The sequence below is a fragment of the Sardina pilchardus genome, chromosome 8, assembly GCF_963854185.1.
Source record: "Sardina pilchardus chromosome 8, fSarPil1.1, whole genome shotgun sequence".
NCBI lineage: Eukaryota > Metazoa > Chordata > Actinopteri > Clupeiformes > Clupeidae > Sardina > Sardina pilchardus.
Window position 1 is genome coordinate 33522263 of NC_085001.1, and position 27170 is coordinate 33549432.

The following is a 27170-nucleotide window of genomic DNA, read 5'->3' on the forward strand; positions in this document are numbered from 1 at the left end:
GGCAAATCTTGCGTGACTATGAAATGGTATTTACAGTTTACCATTTGAACTATATTACATATCTCTATTGGTGTTGGTATCTCTGTACCTTAAATCATAAATAAATACTTTTCATTATTTCACACACCTCTTTTTCTTCACTTGCTTACATTGTCCTCTTCACTTCTCTTTCTGTCTGACAAACACACACACACACACACACACACACACACACACACACACACACACACACACACACACACACACACACAGTTAATGCACGTCCAAAGGCTACACCGAAATATAGGCTTCATAGTATTACAACTGCATGTGAAACAGGAATAGGTCTACATCTCTAGTCAGTCACATGACACAAACCCAAGCTTTGCATTTGATGGAAGGGTGTTTCCATGGCAACTCCACCATGTTCCTGTCACCAGTAAATTTGTGAATGAATGCAAGTCAGGACCGCAGAGCTCTGGAAACATGCACAGGAAGACAAATGTCAAATGATGTGTTCATTTACATTTAAAACATATATAATATGTGAGATAACATTTACAGACATGAATATGCTCAGGTGGGGACAGACAGAGGGTTTGTTCTATTCAAGACTAGGCTACGAACTAACCATGGAGGAAAAGTCTAGTGTAGGCCAAAGATCCTTTAGAACTCTTAGAACCTTTCTCAACCGTCTCTGTGTAGGCGATGCCAAATTACAGGACATTCTGTAAGATTTCTAGAATGTTGGATCAGATCCTATATCAATTATTTTTATTTCATCAAAGCTACAGAATTAATAGTCAAGACGCCAATATTAGAAGTCACATTCATTATTAATATGCTTGAATGAATGAAATTCTATTTGAATTTAGCTAGAGAATTGCTAAAGGTCATTTCCATGAGAGGTAATTTAGGTAATCATCACTAGACAACAGTGGAGGGACCACAGGTGGTAGCCTAGGCTACACTTAGCCTATAGCCTAGGGCTAGGCCTATGAGATCTGACTATGGGGTGAGACTTATTCCTCTGTCAGGATTTCAATAGATTAAAAATCATCTAAGTCGGTGTACACTTGGACAGCATCCCTCTGGCGCAGGCTCCATCCATGGGAGATCTAAGGGGGCGTTTCTAGCGTGTGGCAGAGAGGCGTGGCGGAGGTGGGTGTGTATGAACCAGCTGATACACGCATCCGCTGATGCTGCCATCATCCTACTGCCGCCTCGAAGGTGCGAGTAGCCTATAGAGGGCTGGCCATCCACACTACAACCCAAGCTATCACACTGGACCACGGAGTGCAGCAGGCGCCGAATGAAAAAGCTGTCAGTGAAACAAGGACGAATTTGCGCATCCAAAGCGGTCTTTGTGCTGCTGTGGACAGTAAGTATGAGGCAATGGTGAAGGAGAATGGTACTAGCTCTCAAGTAGATAGCCTCTGCAGCCTAATGTTACTCGTTCTAGATTCTCCTCATCCGTTTCATCACACCGTTCGTTGCGTCTTGGTTGTGTATGCGCTGTAGTCTAAGTAAAGAGCTCCCCTCCACAACGACATGGAGACAATGAATCGCGACTAGAGTGGAGGCTATGCCTGTGTCAGCGCTGTCGTTGGTCTGTAAGGTAGAGAGAAGCGAGGAGGAGGGTAAGGAGACGCTCCGTTGCTGTTATTCAGCCGACTGGAAGTAAGGATATGTGGAAGCGATAGAGACAGCTCTGGGGAGCTGGCGGTTGGCGGTTGTGAAGGATGTCTTTAGCCGTGCTCTCTCTCGGTTGGAGAGGCACCGAACACGGCGAAGTGATGTATACTGTTGTGTTATATAATGCTATCGAGAGAAAGACAAAACGAGCACGTCTCTTCACTGCTCACTAGACCAGACATATAGGCTCGTGTAGTCATTGTTACCATCGGCGTCTCATGGCAATATAGAACTGCCATCATTTTGGCTGTGTGCACGCGGCGCGCGCGTGTACGTGTGTGAGAGAGGGAGATTTAAGGTAGGCTAGTTGTTACATCATTGAGTGTAATGGTTGCAGAGTGTGTATTGTGTTCCTTATTGGTAGTTTGAATTCAAGAGTTTGTGTTGAGATTTGTAGGTCAGCTAGAAATGGTTCCACATGACAAAGTGGAACAAGTTGAGGATGTAGGCTACAAGATGTTCTGCAGAGGGGCTTGCCTGATGAGAATCAACCTGATGTCTAATGGTTGCCTGTTTGTCTTCTGCGCTCCAAGACTTGGCCTCTTTTTATTTCAAATGATTGGGGGTGTAAACTCACTGTTCTACAAGTGGCTGTTGGTGTGGAACCTACGTGAGAGTGTGGCTCTTCCACTGATTTAAGGGGAGTGGTGATTAATGTAAGTAACTAGGACACACTATGAGAGGACCAAAATAGTGGACTTCAAGTCCACAGCGTAGTTTTGATGCAGTCATTCAGTACTGCAGGGTCCAGAACTGCACTCTGCAGCTGCAGCAAACACACACACACACACACACACACACACACGCACACACACGCGCGCACACACACACACACACACACACACACACACACACACACACACACGCACACACACACTGACAGAGCGAGAGAGAGAATGTTATTTCTCAACACAGCTCTATAAATCACATGTACGCACAAGCCCAAACACAAATCGAAACACTTTATTGCTCTCCAAACACACACACACACACACACACACACACACACACACACACACACATTGCACACATACAGTAATATTACATAATGCTACATGCATATTTCTGTGCTATTTCTTACATCTTTGCTTTCTGTCTTTAAGTATGTAGGCCTAGCCCTGAAACAACACTTAAATTACAAAGGTATACTTTGATTATACCAGAAACATGTAGTATGCTGTTTTGTACCCCAGTCCTTCCCTATGCTAACATTGTTTCTGTGTCTCTGTGGCCTTCCTCCCCTGTAGTGTGTGTGTTGATAGGCTGCAGTGCTAGCCTCAGCGCTAGTTGTGGCGTGAGCCGCCTGGAGGTCCCCCTGGTGTCAGGTGCAGAGTGATTCCCATTGCCACAGCAAGGAGCCCTCTCCCCTCCCCTCCTCCCTCTGGTGTGGCCATGGGAAGCGTTGGCAGTGGAGTTGCGGGCGAGCAGGAGTTTGCCATGAAGAGTGTTGGCACTAGGACCACGCTGCCCCGCATGGCGCCCCACCACCTGCCCCGCCGCAGTCACAGTGCCGAGCGCGTACCGCCTCCGCTCCTGCCCTCCCTCATCCACCCCATGTCGGAGGGCACGGAGGTGGGCACGGAGGGGGGCTCCAGCGACGGGCGCAGCAGCAGCGCCACCTCCGACCGACCTCCGCCCACCACCAGCATGGAGTCGTCCAGCGTGCTCACCTCGCCGCCCACCGAGCGTGCCGAGCGTGCCGAGCGTGCCTTCCGCGAGGTCCACCGGGGCGTGCTGGCGCTCGACCTGTGCGGGAACGTGGTGGCCGCCGCCGCCAGTCACGAGAAGACGGCCCAGCGCGTGCGCATGGTGACCGGCCATCAGCAGCAGAGCCGAGAGGCCAGCAAAGCCAAAGCTATGGCCGGGGCCGCCGCCGCTGCAGCTGCTGCCATGGCTGCTGCCAACAACCCCAAACCCAAACTCAAGCCCAAGCCCAAAGCAGAGAAGACGCCCCCCAAACTCCTGCCTGTGTCGGGGAAACTGGAGCACGTGCGGGAAAAGGTAACACTGGGACAGGAGAATGAGATGAGTCAGCTGATGAATGTTGCCCAGGGACATTTAGTAGACCTACAGGCTGAATTATTCAGAGTTCATACTTACCACACAGTTGTTTACATGACATGTTGTTTATATCACACAAAGATGAACGTGGCATACATGGCTTAATGTGATCTTTATTACAGTGCAATAACCAAAATAAAACAATTCCATCTCAATTTGAACTTGTAGGATTGATGTTGTGGTGGGTTTTTCCTGTGTAACTCATCTTGTAAACATTAGTGCCTTGAGTTATCCCTCACTCGCCTGTTGTTCTGCCTCTCAGCCTTTTTCTCTCTATCTATGTATCTTTGTGTCTGACCTGTGTGTGTTCTGTTTCAGAATAGCTCAGCCTTGGTGCGCCCCTCTGCCTTCAAGCCTGTGGTGCCCAAGAGCTTCCACTCCATGCAGAACCTGGTGGGTCAGGCTGGTGGAGGAGGTGGAGGAGGTGGAGGAGGTGGAGGAGGGAGATCTGCTGGAGGGAGAGCAGGAGGAGGAGACAGCTCCAACATCCCACAGCCTCTCCGAGAGCTGGACAGGTAAACCACACATGCTCATTCTGTCATCTGCTTTCACATAATGCAGATGCTAATTCTGTCTTTTGATTTAATCATCTCTCACACACACATTATATAAATCCTCCTGTTTGCTCATATCAGGGGACAAGTGCGAGCCTTGACTGTCATGCGTAGAGAGTGAGAGTTGTGGGATGTGACTGTGTTCTTTCTCCTACGCGAGCGTTTGATGTGGCTCATGAGTCACGCTCAGAGAGAACTATTTAAAACTCTAAAACTCTCTCCAGCCCTCCGGGAGACACCGACGGGAACGGCGCGGGCGGCGGAGGGCAGAGCGGCATGTCGGACTCGGGCAGCAACTCCCTGAGCAGCCTGCCCACCTACAGCAGCTCAGGCCCAGCCGCCCTCGGGCCCCTCAGTGCCTCCACCAGCCACCTCAACCGGCTGGGCACCAGCGCCGCACCCGCCGCCAGCACTAGCGTGGGCACCAACACGGCCGGGGGGGCCACGGGGGACAAGCCCGCCTACCAGAACGGCCTGGGCCTCAGCGCCTCGGACAGCGGACGCTCCTCGTCCGGGAAGAGCTCCTCGTCTTATCCGCGGCTCTGTCACCAAGTGGACATCCCCGCCACGGTCCGCCCCTCCCCGTCCTCCGACGACATCATCCAGGACCTGGAGGACCGCCTCTGGGAGAAGGAGCAAGAGGTACGATCAGTCCGTAGAGTGGGTGGCTGTTGTCTGCTCTTGGGCATTTCTGTCTGTCCCACGTCTACTGTATGTGCGCTCTGTGACCACACAGTCGTATAGGATGCTATAGGATTGACTTAGTTAGGCAGTAGGATGTCTGATCTCTGTGAGTCACTGGAGCTTCTCTGAGACTGCACACAGAGAGGATTGAGACTCTCTTCCTCACTTTCTTCCTCCCCTCTTTATCTTCTCTTTCCCTCCATATGCTCCTGCTACCTCTTTCACTCTCTCCTCTTTCTTTCCTTCTATTCTGCCTTCATTTCTTTCTCTGTCCTCCTCTCTCCCCGTGCGTGGCGTCCCCTCCCAGGTGCTGCACATGCGGCGCAACCTGGAGCAGAGCGAGGCGGCCATGGTGCAGGTGTTTGAGGAGAAGCAGCGCGTGTGGGAGCGCGAGATGGAGGAGCTGCGGCAGAACTACGCCGTGCGGCTGCAGCAGGTGACGCGGCGCGCCCAGCGCTCCCAGCAGGCGCTCCAGGGCCACGTGACGCGGCTGCAGCAGGACAAGGCCCGCCTGCAGGACGAGATGGCCGCGCTCATGGCCCAGCGCCAGGAGCTGGAGCGCAAGTGCCTGGACTACAGGAAGGAGCAGGCCGACATCCTGCCGCGCCTGGAGGAGACCAAGTGGGAGGTGAGGCCGACCGGGAGGCCCTTTGATTAGCCTCACCTTTATAGTCAGTGCACAGTCTCCCTCCAGCTCACCTACAGGCTAGGTGGAGGTGTACAGTAAGTGTGAAGACAGTGACATTCTGTGATTCCATGTGAAGAACAACCCCTTACTGTATGTTCCTCTGTCCATTCCATCTTGAATTTCCCCTTGGGGATCAATAATGTATCTATCTATCTATCTATCTATCTATCTATCTCCATCCTCCTCACCTGCATCCCGCTCCATCTGGGCCTGTGCAGGTGTGTCAGAAGGTGGGTGAGATCTCGCTGCTGAAGCAGCAGCTCCGTGAGAGCCAGGGCGAGGTGACGCAGCGGGCCAGCGAGATGCTGTCGCTCCGGGGGCAGCTGAAGGAGCTGACGGCCCAGCTCAAGCACCAGGAGGAGGCCATCCTGGGCCTCAAGGAGTCCTACAACTGCAAGAGCCTGGAGCTCAAACGCTGTGAGGCCGAGCTGCAGAGAACTTTGGCTGAGGTGAGGATAGGAGACACTGTCACAGACACCGTCATACACACACACACACACACTCATATTATGCACATAGTGACACAACAATTTGTTTTTATTCTTGCCCTTCACACATTGCTTAAAAAAATGTCAAAGCAGAGTAGAATTATGTGTTTTAAGGGCGGTCACACCAGCTTTATATCATTCTCAAAATCACTCTTGAAAATGATTTCCAACAACATCATCCCTCATGTACAGTATTTATTGTTGTAGTTTATATGTGGACAATGTCATTGTTATTAGCTACAGCAATTCTTTTTTGCCGTTATCATTACAGTTATTGTCCCTGGTGTGAATGCCCTTTTATACATTCTCCTTATGCAGTGCTAAAGTAGGGCCTTGTGGTCCCGTTGTAGGTGTCCATGTTGAGAGATAAGCTGCTGGTGTTTGAGGCCGAGGTGCTGGGGCTCCGTCGGGCTCTGGGGGAGAGGAGTCACGGCCATGGGCACGGCCACGAGTCGGGAGGAGGGAGCCTGTCCTCGGGCCACTGGGCCAGCCTGCCCTGCCGGAACCCGTCGGACGGCAGCCTGATGCCGCTCTCGTCCCACCCGGCGCTGCCGCTGTCGCTGCCGCCGTCCGAGGCGCTGCTGAGCCTGCAGAGCGACGAGGCCAAGGCGCAGCGGCGCGAGGCGGGCGACCTGCGGCGGCAGCTGGAGCGGCTGCAGGAGGAGCTGCGCGCCGAGCGGCAGCAGCGCGAGCGCCAGGCGCTCACCTTCGCCCAGGAGCGCCACGTGTGGCACGACGAGAAGGAGCGCGTGCTCAAGTACCAGGCGCAGCTGCAGCTCAGCTACGTGGAGACGCTGCAGAAGAACCAGGCGCTGGAGCGCCGCGTGGGCCAGCTGGGCCAGAGACTGGCCTCCTCGTCCTCCTCCTCGCCCTGCCCGTCGCCCGGATCACCCCCGCCCACCACCACCACCACCACCACCACTGCCCTCACGCCGCCCACCATCCTGCAGCCCCCCCTGCTGCCTCTCTCCCCACCTCCCTCCCTCCCCACCCCTGAGGAGCTCAAGCTGCCCCCCTCACTCCACCAGCTGGCTCCACCCTGGCCCGGGCCCTCCAGGCTGGAGCGGATCGAGTCCACAGAGATTTGAGTGAGAGAGTGGGGGAGTGGGCTAGTGAGGGTTGCCCTCTGTCAAGAGATAGCCAGCAGACAAGGCCCAGGAGCCCTCAGCCCCACACGCTCTTACAGGACATAATGTGCTGATCTCTTGAGAGAAGTGACATTTTTAAAAACCTTTGGCTTAATCAAAACTCCCATTCCTTTCTTTCTGTCACTTTCTCCCTCACACACACACACACACACACACACACACACACACACACACACACACACACATGATAACAAAAAACGAAGAAACAGAATTCCAAAAGAGAAACAGTGGTTAAGAATTAAAATGTGACTGAAGAACATACAACAGACAGATGCTTTTCACTCTGAAAACACCTTTGTGATTCTCAGTTTAACTATGTGAGCATTCTGCCGATGTGATTGGTTTGCACTAGCTCGCTGTGTTTTACTTTTCTGTGAATCATGTGTTTGATATTTTACCCTTAGAGGTAGTGTTAAAAGATTACTATGGTTCTGAACCTAATCTCTGTCTGCCTCATCTGAAGCAGATGCATCGGTTTGTCTGTTGGGTGGATGTTGCAGACAATCTATGCATCTCTCTGCACTTTCAAAGGAACAAAAACTTGTTGACTAGAAGCATAACTTATCAGGCAAGTTGGCAACACAATTTGACATAGTAATTGGTACAATTCATTCAAAATAATGTTTGAAACCAAAAATGCTAATATTAAATTTCATGCTGATAAACATATCAAGCTGAAGTGCACATGAATGCAAAGCAAGAATTGAGTATGTCTGCCTGTGTAGGCTTCTATTTTTGTATTGCATTGTGGTCACATGTAATGCAATAAGTTTTGAGTTCCTTTTGAAGTGCTGGGTAATGTGTCAATACTACTGTATGTGAGGTACAGTATTTGGCAGTGCACTAGGACTCAGGTGGGGTAGATGGAGATGTGGATGAAGCTGAAGCTGTCAGAGAGCATCTGGCATGAAATGTAGGCTTTATATACCTGCTTCTCTTTCAGTCATGCCACCGCGTTTCTGCACTTTGTTGGAAGCATTGGCCAATTTGTTATGAGAGCCAAAAACCTGCTTACCACCGTGACCAAACAACAGCATGGGAAGCATGATGGTCATTGTCATCATCTACATGCACTATGCCCACTGCTGAAGCAGGTTGTCTCTGGTGCCCAAGACTGCAGCTGTACGGTTTATACAGTACACTTCATTTTAGGTGCTCTCTGAGGGTAAAGTTCTGTATGGTGCTTAAGAATTCTGTATTGAAAATTCACAAAGTTACAGAAACAAGTGTTGTTGGGGATAATGTCATAGTAGCCGAGGGATGTTTCAAAACAAATTGTGGAATCATAGGTAATAGGCCTCTGGTGTTTCAGGGAAATGGAGAATCAGTTTCTCCAGTATTTGTGGCTGCAGTAACCCCAGATGAGCTCAAGGAGGCACTAGATCAGAGCTCCAACAGATGCGGGGAATTACTTGAACAAAGGTGTTCTTTTCGATAACTTATTGGTTTATTTTGTTATTTGACAAATTGCTGAAAATTACAAAAATTTGACATTTAAGGCACACAAAAACAGCAAAAAAGCAATGTCACTGTTAAACTTTTCCTCTGTGTTTTGGTGTGTCGGGGTGCTGTTTGACATCTCAATGGTTCCTGATTGGAGGGAAGGCTTGGTAGAGGTGATTGTGATGTTATGAGGTAGGAGTATTGGCCCCACCAAGAGCATGTGGAACTGCAGGCAGGAAGGCCATGAAATTACATTATGGTTGTTTATGTGAATATGTTTATTCTAGTATTACAACATATTGTGTGTGACTATTTTGAAAATATATTATTAATATAAATAGTACTGCTACTCTTATAACCATTCTTTAATCATTATTATTTATGTGACTTGATTAAATCAGAACTTTGAGTCTTTTATTTTTTGTACATGATGTCTATATATAAATATAAGTATGCATATTTACATATACATATGTGTACATATGTTTTCATTCAGCATCATCATGACTGCCCTGCTAAAATGGATGTATCAGCCCAAAATGAAAATTCACGCTTTTGTCTGTAAAACAAAAACAAATGTGTAAGAAAAAGTAAATATCATCACAGGTTGCATTTCTGATATTCTGCTGCATAATTAGTTTGCTGTTACAAGATGATGTTTTATGGATGACAACTGGCATGAGGTGCAAAAGATCATGGAAGAATCCTCATTTTGGGTGCCACTATCCCTTTAGGAACAGTTCCTTTTGATGTTGTCAAAATGTGATGACAGTACTGTTATAGAGAGAAAATGCCAGCTGCGTCTTTTTATACTTATTTATATTACTTATTGTTTGTTATGTTTCTGTCAATTGTTTGATAAGAAGTAAGAAAAAAATCTGATGATCATTAAAAACATAGCTGATGAACAGTACTGACGGTATGAGACTTTGCTGTCCTCTTGTGGTATACATCTAATGCTACACCAACAGTGTTCCTCTCATGCCTCAAACAGACCAAGGGCTACTAGCAAAACATGCAGGGAAGGGAGAATATTTCAACAAGTAGGCCTACAGCTTTTAGGAAGCAAATAGGGCTGTAAATATTATTTTCATAGTTGATTTATTTGTCGATTTTTCTTCTCAATGAATCGATACTTGTTTGATCGATAAAATGCTAGGCTAGAAAAGGTTAAAATGTGTCATCGGTTCAAAGCCCAAGACAATGATATTTAGTTGATATTCAATTCACGGGAGATAAGTAAAGCTGAACATATATTCAAGTCGAAGAAGCTAAAATCAGAGAATTAATTTAATAGTTAGACAAACTAATCGCTTAACCGATTGGTTGGAAAATCGGAAAGCAAGCCAAAACTGCCAGGATATTGCAAGAGGTGGATGGAGGGGATTGCATTAGCCTACACTTGGACTACCAGGAAAAGCAGAGCTAAAAAGGTGTAGCTGCATAGGCCTAATTACAGCATCGGTACAGTTTGACTTAAAATAGAGAAAGAAAAGAGAAAGATGCGACCTCTGCCTGTCTTGCAGAGGAACTGAACTCTTTCTATGCTAGGTTTGAGACACCCACCAAGTCAGAGGTAATGTTACTGCAAGACTGCTGCCCTTTTTATTTGTTTACCAGCTGAGTGATAAATGTGCCAAAATCGCTATTCATTATTGTTTAATCTGTGGACATATAGGGTAGGCCTAAATATATAGGGTCCACAATATTGGTAATGTTCTGTTTTTTTTTCCTGTAGACCTCTGCGTTGAAGTATATCAGAGAATGAGATCGCACCCACGGGGTCACAGACACACACAGACACAGACACAGACACACACAGACACACACACACACACACACACACACACACACACACACACACACACACACACACACACACACACACACACACACACACACACACACACACAGATGTCTGCACTGATTCACTTTTTCATATGACTTTTTAATATGAAAACTATAAAGCACTTTAAAGTCAGACCTTTGCAGCGTGTGCAAAACTAGGTAAACGAAAGCGATAGTAGCAGTGGTATAAGCGGGATAATCAACTCCGCGCCGTGCGTTATAAAATATATAAAATAATGCACTTATCGAAGTGTAAAGTCGCCTCCGCCTGCGGCGTCGGGTCCATATATTACCACTTCGAACGTGCATTATTTTCCTTTCTAAAACGGATAGTTCCGGTCCTTGATTGTGATTGGCTGAATCAAAGATCCTTAAGGCGTAGCAAGATACGTCGTCGTAGTTCATGTCTATGGGCGCAAAACGGGGATCACTTCCTCTACATAAAGAGGCGCGTCATTGCGTGTCAGACGTATTCATGGGTTTCATCAGGTCCCTTTCCACAGGTGTACAAAATCAAGCACTCGATTATCAATGCTTGATGATGTTCCAAAATAATCTTGCTGCTCTTTCAAGCCCTCTACATTTATTAGTTCTAATATGGAAGTAACACACACAAAGCATACATTTCAAGGAATTGAATAAAAACATCAATGGAATAATGGAAATATGTCGCTGCTCTCATTAAGTTACCCCAGCGCCATCTGATCGTCGTTAGCACAAATCAGGATTTGGTTCAGCTGGCTGGCTAATGTGTTGTCAAGGTAGAGCGTACGTAGCAACCGGCCAATAAGCAGAATAAACAAGAGGGGCACACCTGATATCAAGTCGATTTTCTCCAGACGGGAATGCTCAAAAATGCTAAAAAGGTACCTGATGTGGTCAGAAGGGGTTGAGGGTCATGAAACCGTGCCCAAAATTCACATTCCTAACTCTAGAGAATGGAGATTTTAGCTTATAGTTGAAATTCTGATCTATGTCCATAGACTTCAATGGAACAGTTGCTGCCTCTGCTCTGCATAAAGGGGGATTTTGACCCCCCCTCTTGCGATTCGGGTTCCAGGAAGTGGCTTCTCATGAAGTATCTTGCTCCGCCCTTAATTATCTTTGGCTGAATCGCGTTCGATGCCGTTGTAAATATCATGATAAACACCTTGACCGCATTTCGTTCTATAGTAATGCGCTAGCACAAAACTAGCAGTGGCTGCGTCTTGTTGTTGCATGGCAACCATTCATAAGGAGGGAATATATTTCTTGGCGGAAGAAAGATTATCTATGAATATATCGTTACATTGTCGTTGCTGTGCCTTCGTTTCATGAAATCTTGCTAGATCGACGTAGTTACCGTTTTAGAAAAGCAATAAGCCACTCGAGTCCGTGGGTTATACTGTATAATCGAACAGCTAAGGGGGTTTTAGGCACTCCGCTTCGCGTCGTGCCTAACGGGGCAGTCACACGCTTGCGTCCGCCAACGTATGCCTCATTTTGTCACATTTCCATAAACGCGAACTGATTGGTTTGTCAGTGTTCGAAAATTTGCATACACGGAATTTCATTGGCTGGCGCTTGCGCGATCCGTCAAAAGTTGAACATTTCTCAACTTTTTAGCGGAGGCAACGTATCTCAGGCAACGCATCGGACCCACAATTCAGTGCGGCATGAAATGAAGTCCAGCCAATGTAAAGTGAATGGGAAAACAACGGACGAACGTTGGCGGACGCAAGCGTGTGACTGCCCCGTAACAACGCCCCTTAGCTGTTCGATTATACAGTATAACCCACGGCCTCTCGGGGCTTATTGCTTAAATAAACGCACGGCGCGGAGTTGATTATCCCTAACATAGACCTAACTTATTTTTATGCCTAGGCTAGGACGTCACAGTCAGTGACGTCACAATAGCGCTCCTGTCAATGTCCGCGAAATTCTTATTTCAGATCTCTTGATGCTGCATAGGCTATTCGCTGCAGGACTCACCGCTCGCTTTTCAGTAGTCTAGATCATTTGCATTTTGTTCAGTCTAGATAAATATTCACGTTCAGTAGGCTACAATTTATTTTTGCTGATTGTCATCAACAAATTGTAATGCAGCTCCTCTCCGCGGAATTTTGAATTGGAAATGGATTTTCAAGAGGAGTTTGGAAAACTCCATGCAGACAGTGAGGAGTTGAAAAAGATGTTACAGCTCCTGCTTTTACGCCAGGAACAGAATCAGAACACCGGCACCCTTATCTGTACCGCATGTGTGAGTTCCATCAAATATCTAAGACCAGACGTAGGCTACAGTTTTATATAGGCCTAGGCCTAGTTTACTGCAAATCATAGATATAATAGCTTTATATAATAATAATATCTATGGCCTAAATGACAAAATCTAATATCCCATGGTCCCTGCACTTAGCATCTATGTTGAAAGGGTAAAAGATCAGCGTTGAAGTATGTTTTGATGATGACCTTTGAACTGTAGCAGGATTATGGTTACCATAGTTACAGCTTTGGTCAAATACCATAGACAAACATGATAGTGTTCAGCTACCTTGAAATGTTATTATAATGTAATATAATGTAACATCATTGATGTAACAACATAATGATGGCTTAGTTATTCCCTAAATAGTGCACTATAGTGAAATAGTGAAGATATCAAATGCAGCATGGCGGTTGGCCAGTTGTGTGTTAGAGGGTGTAGATGGTGGCCATGTTTGATGCCATGTTGCCTCTTCCCTCTCTGCAGTCACAGCATCAGCTGCTTCCGCATCTCCAGCCTCATCTTCTGCCCTTGCCCCACTATCTCCACGGCCCACTCCAACCCTTGCATGCCAGTGCGGCACCTGGGCAGCGGAAGCTGCTAGCCCCCATACCCCCTGCATCCCCCCACCACCAGCTGCAGCGGTCTGTGAGGGGTACGCTGAGACCCCTGAGCGCTCAGCAGAAGGAGCGCCAGACCAACAAGAAAATCCTGCAGGAGGTCCTGGAGCTGGCTGAGGAGATTGTACTTCAGGAAGAGCTCGCCACTCTCAACGATGCCAGGGCCTTGGCCCAGACAGGCAGCTCTGTGGGCAGCTTCAGGCCTGTGGATCACAGGACCCCATCAGCACCCAGTACTCTGCCCCTCATCAATTCCCCAATTACCCCTGCTGTCCCCGCCCCCCCAAAGACAACGAGACAGTTCCAGAGTAGACTACCCCGTCTCAAGAAGACAATGTCACTCAATGTGGTCACTGAGACAGGTAAGTAGTTGTTCTTACACCCACCCCCCCCCCCCCCCCCCCTCCCACACACACACACACACACACACACACACTCATACAGGCTGGCCGAAAATGGCAGAAAAGGATCCACACATCATGGGCAGGCCAAATGATGAACTATGCACAGACAATGTCTCAGTCTTTATCAGTCTAATTGAATATCAGTGCAGTAATCAATACAAACAACATATTTGTTTGCCATGGCATGTGTAGACAGGATTTCAGACAAACATATTTGACCTTTGCCCTCCCAGAGCAAAAGGCTGTGACGGGGAGGAAGGAGGAGACAAGGGAGCGTAAGGAGGTGGAGAAGAGGAAAAGGAAAGAGGAGAGGCACACCAACAAGACCCAGCTGGCCAAGAATCTCCCTGAGTTGGCCAGACTGCGCCCTCTCTCCTGTCCCGAGGAGGCCCTAATGCAGGCCTTTAGAGTGCTCAGCGACGATGACTGGTGGGATTATAGCTTAAATAGGCTAGGCTAATATAAGAACAAATGAAAGGTTTTTTGTCAAGATAGACTGAGCTATTATACTATCCAGACAAATCATAGGTTTTTAGCTAAGATATATTAGACTATGCTGAGATATTGTTAAGAGTAAAGAGTTATGAAGAGAAGAGTAGTCTAGGCTGCTCTAACACATATAAGTACATATACTCTTTTGAGGGAAATTTGGTCTCTGCATTTATCCCAAATCCGTTTATTAGTGAAACACACACAGCACTCAGTGAGGTGAAGCACACACTAACCCGGAGTGGCGTGCCACAGCGGCACTCAGGGAGTAGTGAGGGGTTAGGTGTCTTGCTCCAGGGCACTTCAGCTGTGGATGTAGAGAACAGTGCTCAACCACTCTTGTGCCCACATTTCTCCTACTGGTTAGGGATCGAACCAGCAACCCCTCGGTTATAAGCCTGAAGCCATAACCAGTAGGCCACGGCTGCCCCAATAGTATATGTAAGAGTTTAGCTGGATAGAATACTCGAACCAAGTCCATGCATTACTATGTTTCTCTGATGTGAGTGTGTTGTTGGTTGTGCTGCAGGGAGAGGAAGATCAAGGCCTTGATCTCCATCAGGTCTCTGGCTCAGCACCACTCTGAAGTGCTGCTGCCCAGGCTGCAAGAGGTCTGTCTGGCCATCAATAAAGAGGTGAGAGGCTCTCTGCTGGAGAACATTCTGGAGCACATGTATCTTTTGTTCTGTTTCAAACTAGACAATATCCATTGAAATGTCTTAATGATGCTACCAAAGAAATTATGTTAACTCTCTTAGTATTCAATACATGTCAAGTCAAAGTGGTACAAGCCGTCATTCCAAGTCCCTCCTCCCAACCAGGTGAGGCACCTGCACTCTGTCGTATCCTGTGCTGCCATGGTGACGCTGGCCCACCTGTTTGCTCACCTGGGGCAGGACATGGATGCAGAGGCCGAGGGCGCAGCCCGAACACTGCTGCCGAAGGCTGGAGAGTCCGGCAGCTTTGTAAAGGACATGGACCTGGCCCTGGGGTACATGGTGTATAGCATCACCCCCATCCGCAGCATGAACGCTCTGATCAACGGAGGACTCAGGTTAGGGGCAGAGAGTTTTTTTCTGCTTAATTGCTTTCTAGTGCTTCTTAACGTTCTGTGTTACCTGGATCTCTTGGTGTCTATCAGTTGTTACTCACCTACAGTAGTCTGCCTGTTGTGTCTCCCCTGTTTCTCTGGCTTATCTATTCTCCTGGTGTGACTTATTGGTTCTCTGCTTCTTCTTAGCCACAAACACACAGCCGTGAGGAAGAGCACTGCACGGCACCTGGAGAAAGTGACGGAGGTCATGGGGGCAGTTTGTCTCCTCTCTGGCAAAAAGGACCTGACTGCCCGCTTCATTCAAGTTGCCAGCTGCCTTGCCCTTGACAACGCACTGGAAGTCAGGTTGGGAGCACTATTTCTTGTTTCTTTAGTATTTACTTTGTAAAAAGTAATAAAAGTAAAAGTAAATGTTTCTAAATTAATCAATCAGCCAATCAGCAACAGTTTATGTTCTATTATGATATATCTAAAAGTCATCTCATGTCATAGGCTACAGCACTACTGAATAACTACTGTATCTGTCATTGAATAGCATTGAATAGAATAGAATAGAATATACTTCTTAGATCCCGTGAGGGAAATTCAGTTCTCTGCATTTAACCCAACATAACTGAATTAGTGAACACACAGCACACAGTGAAGTGAATCACACAACCCAGAGCAGTGAGCTGCCTGCCCAACCAGCGGCGGAGCAGTGAGGGGTTAGGTGCCTTGCTCAAGGGCACTTTGTGGCCGTGGACTGGTCGGGGATCAAACCGGCAACCCTCAGGTTATAAGCCCGAAGCCCTAACCAGTAGGCCACAGCTGCCCAAATTTAGTGAAGAATTAGTCAAATAAAATATAGTGAAGAATTAGTGATTTAATATTCCGTTTCCAATAGTAGTCCACAAAAGTTCTAGACTGGCTAACAGCTGACTGATTATCAAATCGCCATTGACACATTCATCCTGTATCTAGGTTTTGGATTCAGTTGTTAACTTAATTCCAGAGAAAATCTGCTGAGCAAATTCAAAAGCACTCAGAGGTTTGTTAGGGTTCACCCAGGCTACATAACTTACATTACATATATGAGATATGAGATCTTGAGATCAATCAGCCATTATGCATATAATGCTTATATTAATAAACGAATTAATCATTGTATCGGTGGGTGGTGACTGTTCATGTATTTTGTGTCTGAAACAGGAATCAGGCCCGTAACATTCTCTCTGTAGTGGCCTCCCATCCCGACCTCATCAAGATGGTGGAGAGGTTTGCCCCTCTGAGTGATCAAATCCGCATCAAGGACTTCATTAACACATGCCAGAAAAGGTAGACTGGACACATCACACGATCGTTAAATACCACATTAAACGTTAACATTTTTCCTTTACATTTGTTTATCAGAGTGATAAAAAAAATCACTGGACATACAGGGTAAATTGTCTTGGTAATGTGCTGTGCTGTATTTTTCCTGCAGACCCTTGCGTTGAAGTAGACATCAGATCCAGCCAGCATGAGACCACACCCACAGGGTCACAGACACACACACACACACACACACACACACACACACACAGGGCAGTGCTGTAGAGATACGCTAAAGCACATCCATCACACACATAAAATAAAAACAACAACAAAACAAAGCGTTTGTCTGCACTGATTCACTTTTTCATATGACTTTTTAATATGAAAACATAATTTGAAACAACAAATAAAATGTCTTCCCTTTGAATGTGAGCACTATAAAGTCAGACCTTTGCAGCGTGTGTAAAACTATTATGTTATAGTTTCCCTTCTTCTTCAGTATGATCAAGACAAGACAACATACAAAATTCAACTGCATTCACTCCCCCCACCCCAAGGTCTTGCTCCCCCCGCCCCAGAAAGAAAGAGATTTGGTTAATTGATACAGCTCAACAAAGTTGACAAAATGTGTAGGCCAAATTTAGATGGGAGGTGAAAAAGGAAGAGAGTGAGGCAGCAGAGAGCATCAGGCCATGGCTACTATCCTGACATGCTATCAATAAAAGATGACCATAAAGTAATGTTTTTTGCCTGAGCGCCATGCATAATGGCCACAGACTTCTCTAGCTTAGCCAAATCTAACTATTTGCCCAGTGTTGATAAGACAGATCATGAGGTGCTTTCCATCTCTGTGCTATAAGTTTCTTTGCAGCAGTAAGGCCTACCAGGAACCAGCGCTGGTGCATCAAAGATAGGTCTAGATCAGTAAAATCACTAAGTAGTAAGAGTTGGGGAACAGGGGATGGTATGCTCAAGTACTATGGACATCTTATTAGAGACCATACTCCAAAAATCTCTCACACCAGGGCAATCCCAGACCATATGAACAAAAGTTCCTGTTCCTACCTAAAGAACATAACTAGATGGGTTTAGTTTCATTAAAAAATATTTGCGAGGAATGCAGTAGAGTCTGTGTATGAAATTATAATGAATCATCTGATGGTTGGGATTACGAGATGCTAAGACGATCCTTGACCAGACCGTAGTCCAATTTATTGTATTAGGTGCAATTGAGAGATCATGGCTCCAGTGCAGAGGTGCAGGTTGCAAATTCTGCAAACGTGCAAACGTGCAAATTACAACTCAATTGCATGTCAATGCATGCGTCAAGACACTAGAGAGGACAGAATGATGTCCAGTGACTCCAGAAAATAGTAGGCCTAGGCCTAGGCCTAGTATAATGACCAGAGCCTGGCTCACGGACTAACTTTTGAAGTCGCAGAACAGAATTTGTATTACTATGAAAAAATATTCTCATACATCATATGTGAAATTCTAACGGGACCAAAAAATAATTGCCATTCATCATTTTTCGAGAAAGGGCGGCGTTGTTAACACACATCTCTCAACACCGTTTGTTTTGTTTCTTTCTCAGTGCAGTGCAGTGTGATAGTAGTACCTAGGCTACAGTGTGGTGTAAAGAACTGACGTTAGCATTTTTACCCATATGAGAGACAATCTTTGCCCATATCATTAGGACAAGTTCCGAATTTGCCATATGCATCTAAATGTAAAAAAAACCCAAGCCCGAGACTAAAAAACTACATTTCCCTGTCCACTCCACACGTTGCACTTGCAACTGAAAAACGGAAGTTGAATTGTTTTGAAATCCATCAGAGGCGGTAACCCTCTGAAGGATAGCTGTTGAGTGTGAAGTGGTACGATGTAACTCAAACCCCATCGTGAAATGTTAATTATCGAGCATACTGTTACCTTAGAATCGTTAGTTTTAAACCAACAGTATAAAAGTTCGAATTATCTAAAGTAGCAACGTGAAATAACTCGAGCGAAGTTAACCTATGTAGCCTATGCTAGCTAATTTAGCTATGGCTTCTAAATCCGATCATCTTCTCATCGTTGTGTCTATTCTCGAAGGTAAACAGCACCTTTCCTAGTTTGATATTTAACTTTAACCATGGAAGACAGGTCACATACATCATTTCAGCTAGCAGCTAATTGTCTTTGTTTATGTGTAATGCCTGTTGCAGTTGTTCAAGTCCTACAATGCAGTAACTTTGCAGTTATCTAAGATACTGTAACAAAATACATGGAAAGCAGTTTAGCGTTGATCAAAGTGACACTAACGTCAATAATATAGACCCGAAAACTACTTAAAGACACTTTATCGTCTACGCTCACCGTGATCTGTTTGGCGTCTGTTGTCATTGGTTTCGCAGTGCGAGTCAGTTACTAATGTTCAGGTTGGAAAGCTCGGCGGATCATTTCATTCCATGTATCAGAATTGTTCAGATGATAAATAAATAACCCAATGGAGGCAACTTGATTCTTCTACATGCGTTTCATGTTAACGCGGTACTGAAGTGATGTAATGAACACTTTTGTTGTCGCAGTTCTAAAACTCTTGCATAGACCTGCACTTAATCTTTCTCTGGACGCACTTTAGCTTGTTTTCTCTTATCTTCGTGTAGGTCGCCACTTCCCCAAGATCCAGCGTCATACCATAATAGTTCAGGCCAAGTTTGACGGCGAACAGCTTTCCACAGATCCCGTGGATCATAAGGAACAGCCGCAGTTCTGCACGGAGTTGGCCTGGGAGCTTGACCGCAGGACTCTGCACCAGCACAGGTTGCTAGATGCAAACTTTTGTTGTTGGAGGGAATTTGGGTTGTTCTGTATACATTTTTTGTTTTGGATAAGCCAGTGTTGTTATTCAGTGTTTTACTGGTTCACCTTTCCTATAGACTCCAACGTACACCCATCAAATTGCAGTGTTTTTCTGTGGACACAGCCACTAGCCAGAGAGAGTGTGTAGGGTACATAATTCTTGACCTCAGATCCATCCAGGAAATCAAACAGGTATGTTGTTGTTGCTGAACTGATTTGATATGATATCATATTACTATACCATATAGGCCTATGTGTGTTAAGCAGTGCCCTAATGCTACCACAGGCACTCATATCTGCCTGTGACAACTGTGTATTTGGATAACCATGTTTTTAATTACATGGAGAGATTTCTTTGACTCGAAGACCTCTCATGTCATCTCTCAGCCTCCAAGGTGGTTTCCTTTGTTAAGCAGCAAGTACACGAAGCTAAAGCCAGCAATATTGCTGTCCATGGTGTTGGAGAATGATGAGAAGCAAAACCCGGAGCCATTTAAGGCCAGGAAGGCCCCACCAAGACCAGGTGTCCAGCCTATTTTATTTCCATGTGTCTGTATTCTAGTAAACATGAATGAAAGTGCTCTTGCCCAATGTATCCTCAGCTCAGTTTTTCTCTCAGTTTTTATCGCCCAGCCAAGCTTTACCCAAGACAATACTCTAAACTAAACAATGTGACTGTCTTGTTGGCAAACAATGGCCCAAGAACTTGTCATTCTGATGCCACTTACAGGTTCGCTGCCAGCAGTATTTATTTTGAGACATAAGCATTTTGAGCTTTTACAGGTATTCCGGTGTGTGGCACTGTTTTTTTTTATATATTTATTTATTTATTATTATTACATGTATATTTTGTTAAATTGTGCAGATGTTAATGATGAAGTGAGTGAAAAAGACTAACTTAGCTACTTTCATGATTCTGGGAAAATGATTTTTGCTCCTAAAATGATGCGAGCTTCATTCTTTTACAAATCTGCTAAGGTTGTTCTCTATCTCTAAGCTAAGACTACAAATAGAAACATTCTCGTCGTTGCAGTAAGCAGTTCTAATAACTTATTTATCAATTCCCTCTAAAGACAACACAGAAACGCAAACCCATATTTGTTTTCCAAGCTGTTCTCATGAACGTTCTCTCTCTCTCTCTCTCTCTCTCTCTCTCTCTCTCTCTCTCTCTCTCTCGGTTGTCCAGTGCCGGTGGGTAAGCTGCAGCTGGTTCTAAATGAAGAGGAGGGCTTTCATCAGCTCGGCCCTGCAGACAGCTGCACAGAGCTCTTTGTTCTCTCTGTCACGGTGGCATGTGCGTCCAAACTTGAGCAGGTAGTCACCACTCTTTTGCCTTCTGTCCCCGGCCAACCTGCATCCTTATTCCACCACTCTTTTGCCTTCTGTCCCCGGCCAGCCTGTATCCTTATTCCACCACTCTTTTGCCTTCTGTCCCAGCCTGCATCCTTATTCCACCACTCTTTTGCCTTCTGTCCCAGCCTGCATCCTTATTCCACCACTCTTTTGCCTTCTGTCCCAGCCTGTATCCTTATTCCACCACTCTTTTGCCTTCTGTCCCAGCCTGCATCCTTATTCCACCACTCTTTTGCCTTCTGTCCCAGCCTGCATCCTTATTCCACCACTCTTTTATGATTTGTTCAAGGACCATTAATCCCATTCATGCATTTGTATGTGAGTTATTTTGCGAACAAACGAACAGACAAATAAACGCACAAACGAACCCAGATGACAACATAACCTTCCTGGCGGAGGTAGTTATGCATTATACCATTTCAAGCAGATACCAAAATTTTTTACTTACTATTGTTGTAGGATCAACCAGCTAATTAACGGCAATTTAGTTTAGACACTACCAATAGGGCTCGGGCACACGCCTTGCATTCTAGGAATATTTCCGCTATGTTGGTAGCGCACCGAACGTAATATCCATTAATTCAGATGCAGAAGACAAGAAGCAGAAATATAGTATTAGCGATTCTTTTCCTCTTGCGATCGTGGGTTGCACTGTTACACCCCACTACACAGCAACATACGACCAAGAAGGCAAAAACTAAGTAACAGGAACACACTAGGTGGGAGTAAATCCATAGTAATCCATAGTAAACTAAGGAGTGAGGCTGCCAATATGGCTGTGCCCGCGAAGTTTTCACGTCATGATCCCGAGCCCTATTCCTGAAGAAACCGGGATTTAGCAGGAGCCTTTGCCTTGTGTCAGCACATGTTTACAGAAAATGTTCTATGTCTTGTCCTCTTGTACTTCAGCTGATCGGCAGAACAACAGAGCTCTCAAGGGAGGGCGTGGACTTTTTCTTTTACTACACACTGCTGGGTAATGATATCACCAGTGAGCCATTCCAGAATGTGATGACCCCTAGTTTTGAGCCAGAGAGAGCCTCCGTGCGCATCCGCAGCAGTGAGAAGATCCTGCGAGCCTTTCTTAGCCGGCTGCCCAGTCTGGAGGTAACTACATTGAAGGGAAAGCAAGTGTGGGTGAGGGGCTAAGGCGGCCAGTTTTCCAGTCGTAGTGTTTCTGAAATGTCTGTATATAAATTAATATAATCACGACAAACACTAAGAACATGCTTAGGCTAACGCTTAGAGTTCACATCACTGGGGCCTAAGCATTTGTTAGCAAAACCTATACTGTATATAAAATCAATGCAACAACAATTTGCACACGCCCACTCTCCCATGTCATGTCTTTTGACCACTAGGGGGGCGCTATAATCACAGGAAGTCAGCAAATTTTTCAATAATGTTTTCATCTCTCTTTCTCCCAGACAGAAGCACACAAACACTCCTCTATGGTGGTTGTGGGGGGGTGGGGGGGGGGGGGGGGGGTGCAGCTTTAATTATTATTCTTATTATTATAAGTGGATCATTGCTCTGATTTCTACTGTCATTGTACAATTTCTTCGGATTAATTCGGAAATTTGTGTTAGACATGGTACATGGTATTATTTTTGTTGTGCCAAGGGAGATTTTTGTTATACTTTCTGTGACGTAGGCCAAAATAATGTGCACTTGAATGATGTTGATCCATGATGTCTCTGTTTCTCCCCCATTGTTGGTTAATACCTAGTTGAGCTGTTTAGAACTATTGTTTTGTCCACTCTTTAACATACTCTTTTGGAGCTTTTTGGAGACCGATAGATGGTAACTTGTTAGTTTGGACATTTTTTGTCCATCTTTCAAACTCATTACACGAGTCACAAGTAAATGATCATCTGTGTGTCTCAAGTTGTATATTTGTGTGTGGGCTGTAGGTGTATGTAATGTGTAGTTATTGGTGTTGGCTGCTGTATTCATATGGCATGTTTGTGTTGCCTCATTGCGTCTCAGATCCACCTGTGCTGTGGAAGCCACTCTCTGGGCAGTGCTGAGGTGTCCCTCTCCAGCCTGGCCCTGACCCCTGCGTCCCTGAGCACACAGCCGGCCACCGTGGAGGGAGCGTTTGTCCTGCAGGCCCCAGGGCAGGCCAGGCCCCGCCAGCCCAGCGTCCCCACAGACCTGCAGCCTACAGTGGGGGTGTCGGTCACCCTCAGGAAGGACACAGCTAACCCTCAGGTGCCCATGCAGCAGACACACTGGGCTTCTCTGGCTCACTACTTGTCTGGGATTCTGCCACTGTGCTCTTTGTCATTGACTTGTCATTGTTTGTGTTATGCATACACACACACACACACACACACACACACACACACACACACACTTTATTTATCTATTTATAACTGTTTTATAGAATGCAAAAAGGTGAGCTGCAATAGAAAAAATAACTATTCAAGTCCTTGATACAAATCTAAACAAATAGTAAAAGTTTGGTTTGATGTGTTAGGCAACTGGCCAGGAGAGTGGTGACGGCCTTCGGACGGGCAAAGATGCGCCCCCGTCTCCTGCTCCTGCTCCTGCTCCAGCGGCCCCCTCCGCTGCCCCTGCGCCAGTCTTGCCACCTCCCACTGATGAACAGCACTCATGTTCACCCTCACCTGGCCGGAGCACACCTGGTGGTGGTCGCAGGTCAGCGAGCCCAATCAAAGGAGGCGGCCACACAGAGAGTGATGCTGAGAGCCTACAGGAAGAGGAGGAGGAGGAGGAGGAGGAGGAGGAGGAGGAAGAAGAAGAGAAGCAGCCAACACTGCCTGGTAGTAAGCATTACTAGGGTTGGAGGGTACTGGAGAGTGATTAGATATACTTTTGTTACACATATATTGGTTTGGTAATTCGTTTAATCTCTGTGTATAGTTGCCATTTGTTTAATCTCTGTGTATAGTTGCCATTTGTTTAATCTCTGTGTATAGCTGCCATTTACTCTCAATCTCGGGCATGTTTTGTTAGAGCCAAAGCTCTCCCCTCCAGCGGCTGCCCCCGCAAAGAAGAATCCAGAAGCAGAGCTTGTGTCCTCAGTTTCAGTATCGGCTCCAAAGGTTGCCATCCCAGCCTCAGCTCACCACTACTGCTTCTCTATGGACCTGCGCAGTATCCGAGACCTCAACACCGGATTCCCTGTCAACTGCACCCTGAGGTGTGTGCGTCTGTACTGTTTTTGATTTACTCGGCTCACTATGCAGAAACATAATCACACAACTATATTGTCCTTATTGGGATATGACGGTCATCATGATATGTGATATTTCTATCGGAACCACTTAAGTCAAAAATAGAGAGAAATATCTTAGAACCAACTTTATTTTATATTTGCTGGTATGGCTCTGCTCAGAGGAAGTTCCCGGTCTTTCCTTGAGCTCCATTGAAAAGCCAAGACAGGGAACAGCAGCACCCTCAGGGGGCTAGCCTCCCAGTTTAAAACTGGGAAAGTGGGCCTATTTCCCCCTAGAACAGAGCAAGCAACAATGACTACAGTATGTTATTATTTCAAATTAAACCACTTTGAGGTGGAGCTGGGGAGGAGGTGGATTACAAAGCAGCGATCAGAGAAAGGAATGATAGTAAACAGACTGATGCAGCTTAAATAAGACGCCCTTATGAGAGAGACCACTTGCGAACGGAGGGACGATCAGCTGAGTGGAACAGCTGATGTGGGCTGGGTTTGGAATAGCCAATAAGAAACTGACACCAGCGGGCTTGACTATGTGGCTGGCCAGAACTAATGCAGAATGCTTTATTTTGAATGTATGTACTGTATTGTTTCCTGTGCTCAGGTATGCGTACCAGTTCTTTGGCAGCGCAGCCCCCATCATGACCAGCCCTCCGGTGGAGGTGAAGAGGGGCACCGAGGTCTTCCTGCCCCAGTCCTACTGCGCCTTCGACTTTGCTGCCCTACCTCACCAACTCCAGGACACCTTCCTCAGGTGAGTTAAGCTCTAAATCAACCCGTATGCTTCACAACATGTAGTGAGGTGTGATGTAGCATAAGGGTGTCATTGTTTAACATGGTCTCTCTCAGGCAAGCATGAGCATCGTGCAGTGCTGATATTGCACTTGCAGTTGAATTGTAGACAACTCTGGGGGCATGAACATGGGGGCTCATTAACATGGCCCCAGAGTGTAGCATCATAGCTGCATGGAAGCTCTTACTGTTGGCTGCAGCAACTAGGTGGGTGCAGGTGTTCCTAATAAAGACAGTTATGATATGACAGTCTTGCTGGTACTCTGTACTGAACTTGGTTGAGTCATGTATGGACTGTGTGTGTGTGTGTGTGTGTGTGTGCGCGCGTGTGTGTGTGTGTGTGTGTGTGTGTGTGTGTGTGTGTGTGTGTGTGTGTGTGTGTGTGTGTGTGTGTGTGTGTGTGTGTGTGTGTGTGTGTGTGTGTGTGTGTGTGTGTGTGTGTGTGTGTGTGTGTGTGTGTGTGTGTGTGTGTGTGTGTGTGTGTGTGTGTGTGTGTGTGTGCGCGCCCCTTCAGGGTGCCCCTGGTGGTGGAGATGTGGCACAGGGACCCCAGTGCCAGGGACGTGCTGCTGGGCAGCGCCAGTGTTCAGCTCTCCCACCTGCTCACCGCAGAGAAGAGCCGCTTCCTGGGCCCCTCCGGCCAGCAGCACTGGAGACAGAGCTACACAGAGAGACTGCCTGTCCTCAAGGCTCATGGGTAATCACACACACACACACACACACACACACAGAGACTTGCAGCATTAAGTGCTCTTGTATAATGTAAAACAAATGTAAAACAGACAAACTAGCCAGGCAAGCGCCACCTGTTTAATATGGAAATGCAAAACAATTAAATGTAACCAAGTGTTATTGATATTGTATTAAGATTAAAAATATATATTTTTAATATTAAGAGACTTACCTAGTGTTCTCTCGAAAGATCATTTTGACTTTAGCTAAAAGACTTTAGCTTCTTCTTATTAAGACAGATATACCTAGATTTTTGGATCTTGATATAAGAGTAATAACGTCTGGTTAGATTTTATTAGTTAAGCAGGTTTTGCAGCGCAAGCAATCCTTCCCCTGCCCTGGAGGGATCAAGATCAGCCACAGGTGCCACTGTGACATGACACATGAGCCATAACCCTAACCTGTCATGACAAAAGCCACATGATACTTAATGACGGAAGCATTATGTCATGAACGTTTAAGACTTGTTTATAATGTTGATGACACGTCCATGACAGTGTCATGTCACTCTTATGTAGACACCTTAAGTAACCAACGAGACTTACCTAGCACTTTCTCATCAAATTATTTGACTTCATTTGAGAGGAGTTTGACTTATTTTAAGACGTCTCATCCCAAAAACAGCAGAACTGTCCTTTATACAAGCACATTTGGCTGCCTGTGCAAATTTGTCTGAAATACAACTGCTTACATTAAGTTAAATCTTTGATTTTAATATAACATTAGTAATAACACTTGGTTAGATTAGACTAATGAAGTCTGTATACGGCAAAAGAATACATTGAATTAAAACAAAAATGTAATAATGGTAATATAGTGCTTTCTGTGTATGATCAGTTCATGTACAACAGCATGAGTTGCAGCTGTCAGCCTCTAGGTGGCACTTACAGCACAATATAACATCTGTTAGTTCTTAGTTGTGCCACTTCCTAACAGGAGTATTCCCATTGGATCTGCTAATTAGCAAAAGTAATCTCTGTGTGGATGGTTTTTGGTGTAGTATGTATGAGAGAGAGTTTTTGGTTATTATTGTTTTACTGCTTCATTCTTCCCATGCAGATCCAGTGAGATGGTGGCGGAACTGAGCTATTTTACCACCTTGGAAGATCTGGGCCTGGTGAGAACCCAAGACATTGTCATTTCAGAGTCTTCTCAGGTGTGTTTCATGTGCAGCTTTGGTTTGAGGCTCAAGGGTAGATTCTATGTGGACATAGGTCTCATTTAGTTTACTGTTCGTGAAGGTATTCAGAATTTTGGATTACTGTTTGGAGTCTTAAATTGTGCTAATCATATCACAGCTGTACTGTACGTACACACTGGGACCAGCGGGGGCGTCTGAATTCGCTCTGGCGGCCCTGCTTTCAATGCTTGAATTAGGAGTTATTCCAGACACCAGCTGGAATGCTCCGTCATATGTTACTTTTTCAAAGGCACCGTTGGAATCACGTATCCCTACACAAATGAACTTAATTTGATATTATGAATTGCTTCATTGAGAAGTTAAATATGAAATTAGGCTTACCTTGCCCTGCATTTGGCAACTACCTCGGAAAGTAT

General features: G+C 46.0%; 2 protein-coding genes across 5 annotated transcripts in view; both read left to right on the forward strand.

Annotated features, from left to right (window-relative positions):
• Window positions 1–1374: 1374 nt before the first annotated feature.
• Window positions 1375–7237, forward strand: lzts3b (leucine zipper, putative tumor suppressor family member 3b). Its single transcript, XM_062544199.1, has 8 exons — window positions 1375–1390; window positions 3026–3675; window positions 4054–4132; window positions 4193–4250; window positions 4514–4931; window positions 5281–5601; window positions 5880–6110; window positions 6500–7237. The coding sequence occupies exons 1-8, from the start codon at window positions 1375–1377 to the stop codon at window positions 7235–7237; spliced, it is 2511 nt and encodes an 836-aa protein (XP_062400183.1).
• An 11308-nt stretch (window positions 7238–18545) lies between these two features.
• The window catches only part of cep120 (centrosomal protein 120), a 30000-nt gene continuing 21375 nt past the window's right edge, over window positions 18546–27170 (forward strand). For 2 of the 4 annotated variants that reach the window (XR_009940037.1, XM_062543698.1), the window contains exons 1-12: window positions 18546–18784; window positions 19339–19495; window positions 19612–19726; window positions 19922–20057; window positions 20721–20848; window positions 21797–21994; window positions 22877–23101; window positions 23370–23679; window positions 23870–24056; window positions 24694–24843; window positions 25396–25578; window positions 26673–26769. Coding sequence is in view for 3 of the 4 variants with exons in the window: in XM_062543698.1 (XP_062399682.1) it covers window positions 18718–18784; window positions 19339–19495; window positions 19612–19726; window positions 19922–20057; window positions 20721–20848; window positions 21797–21994; window positions 22877–23101; window positions 23370–23679; window positions 23870–24056; window positions 24694–24843; window positions 25396–25578; window positions 26673–26769 (1953 nt within the window). In the remaining variant the exon portion in view is untranslated. The remainder of the gene's footprint in view (window positions 18785–19338; window positions 19496–19611; window positions 19727–19921; window positions 20058–20720; window positions 20849–21796; window positions 21995–22876; window positions 23102–23369; window positions 23680–23869; window positions 24057–24693; window positions 24844–25395; window positions 25579–26672; window positions 26770–27170) is intronic. The other 2 variants (XM_062543700.1, XM_062543699.1) reach the window with 2 other exon arrangements.

Coding starts and splice junctions, on each gene's coding strand:
- lzts3b (XM_062544199.1), top strand. Junction 4,251..4,513: donor CCTCTCCGAGAGCTGGACAG/GTAAACCACACA, acceptor AACTCTCTCCAG/CCCTCCGGGAGACACCGACG. Junction 5,602..5,879: donor TGGAGGAGACCAAGTGGGAG/GTGAGGCCGACC, acceptor GGGCCTGTGCAG/GTGTGTCAGAAGGTGGGTGA.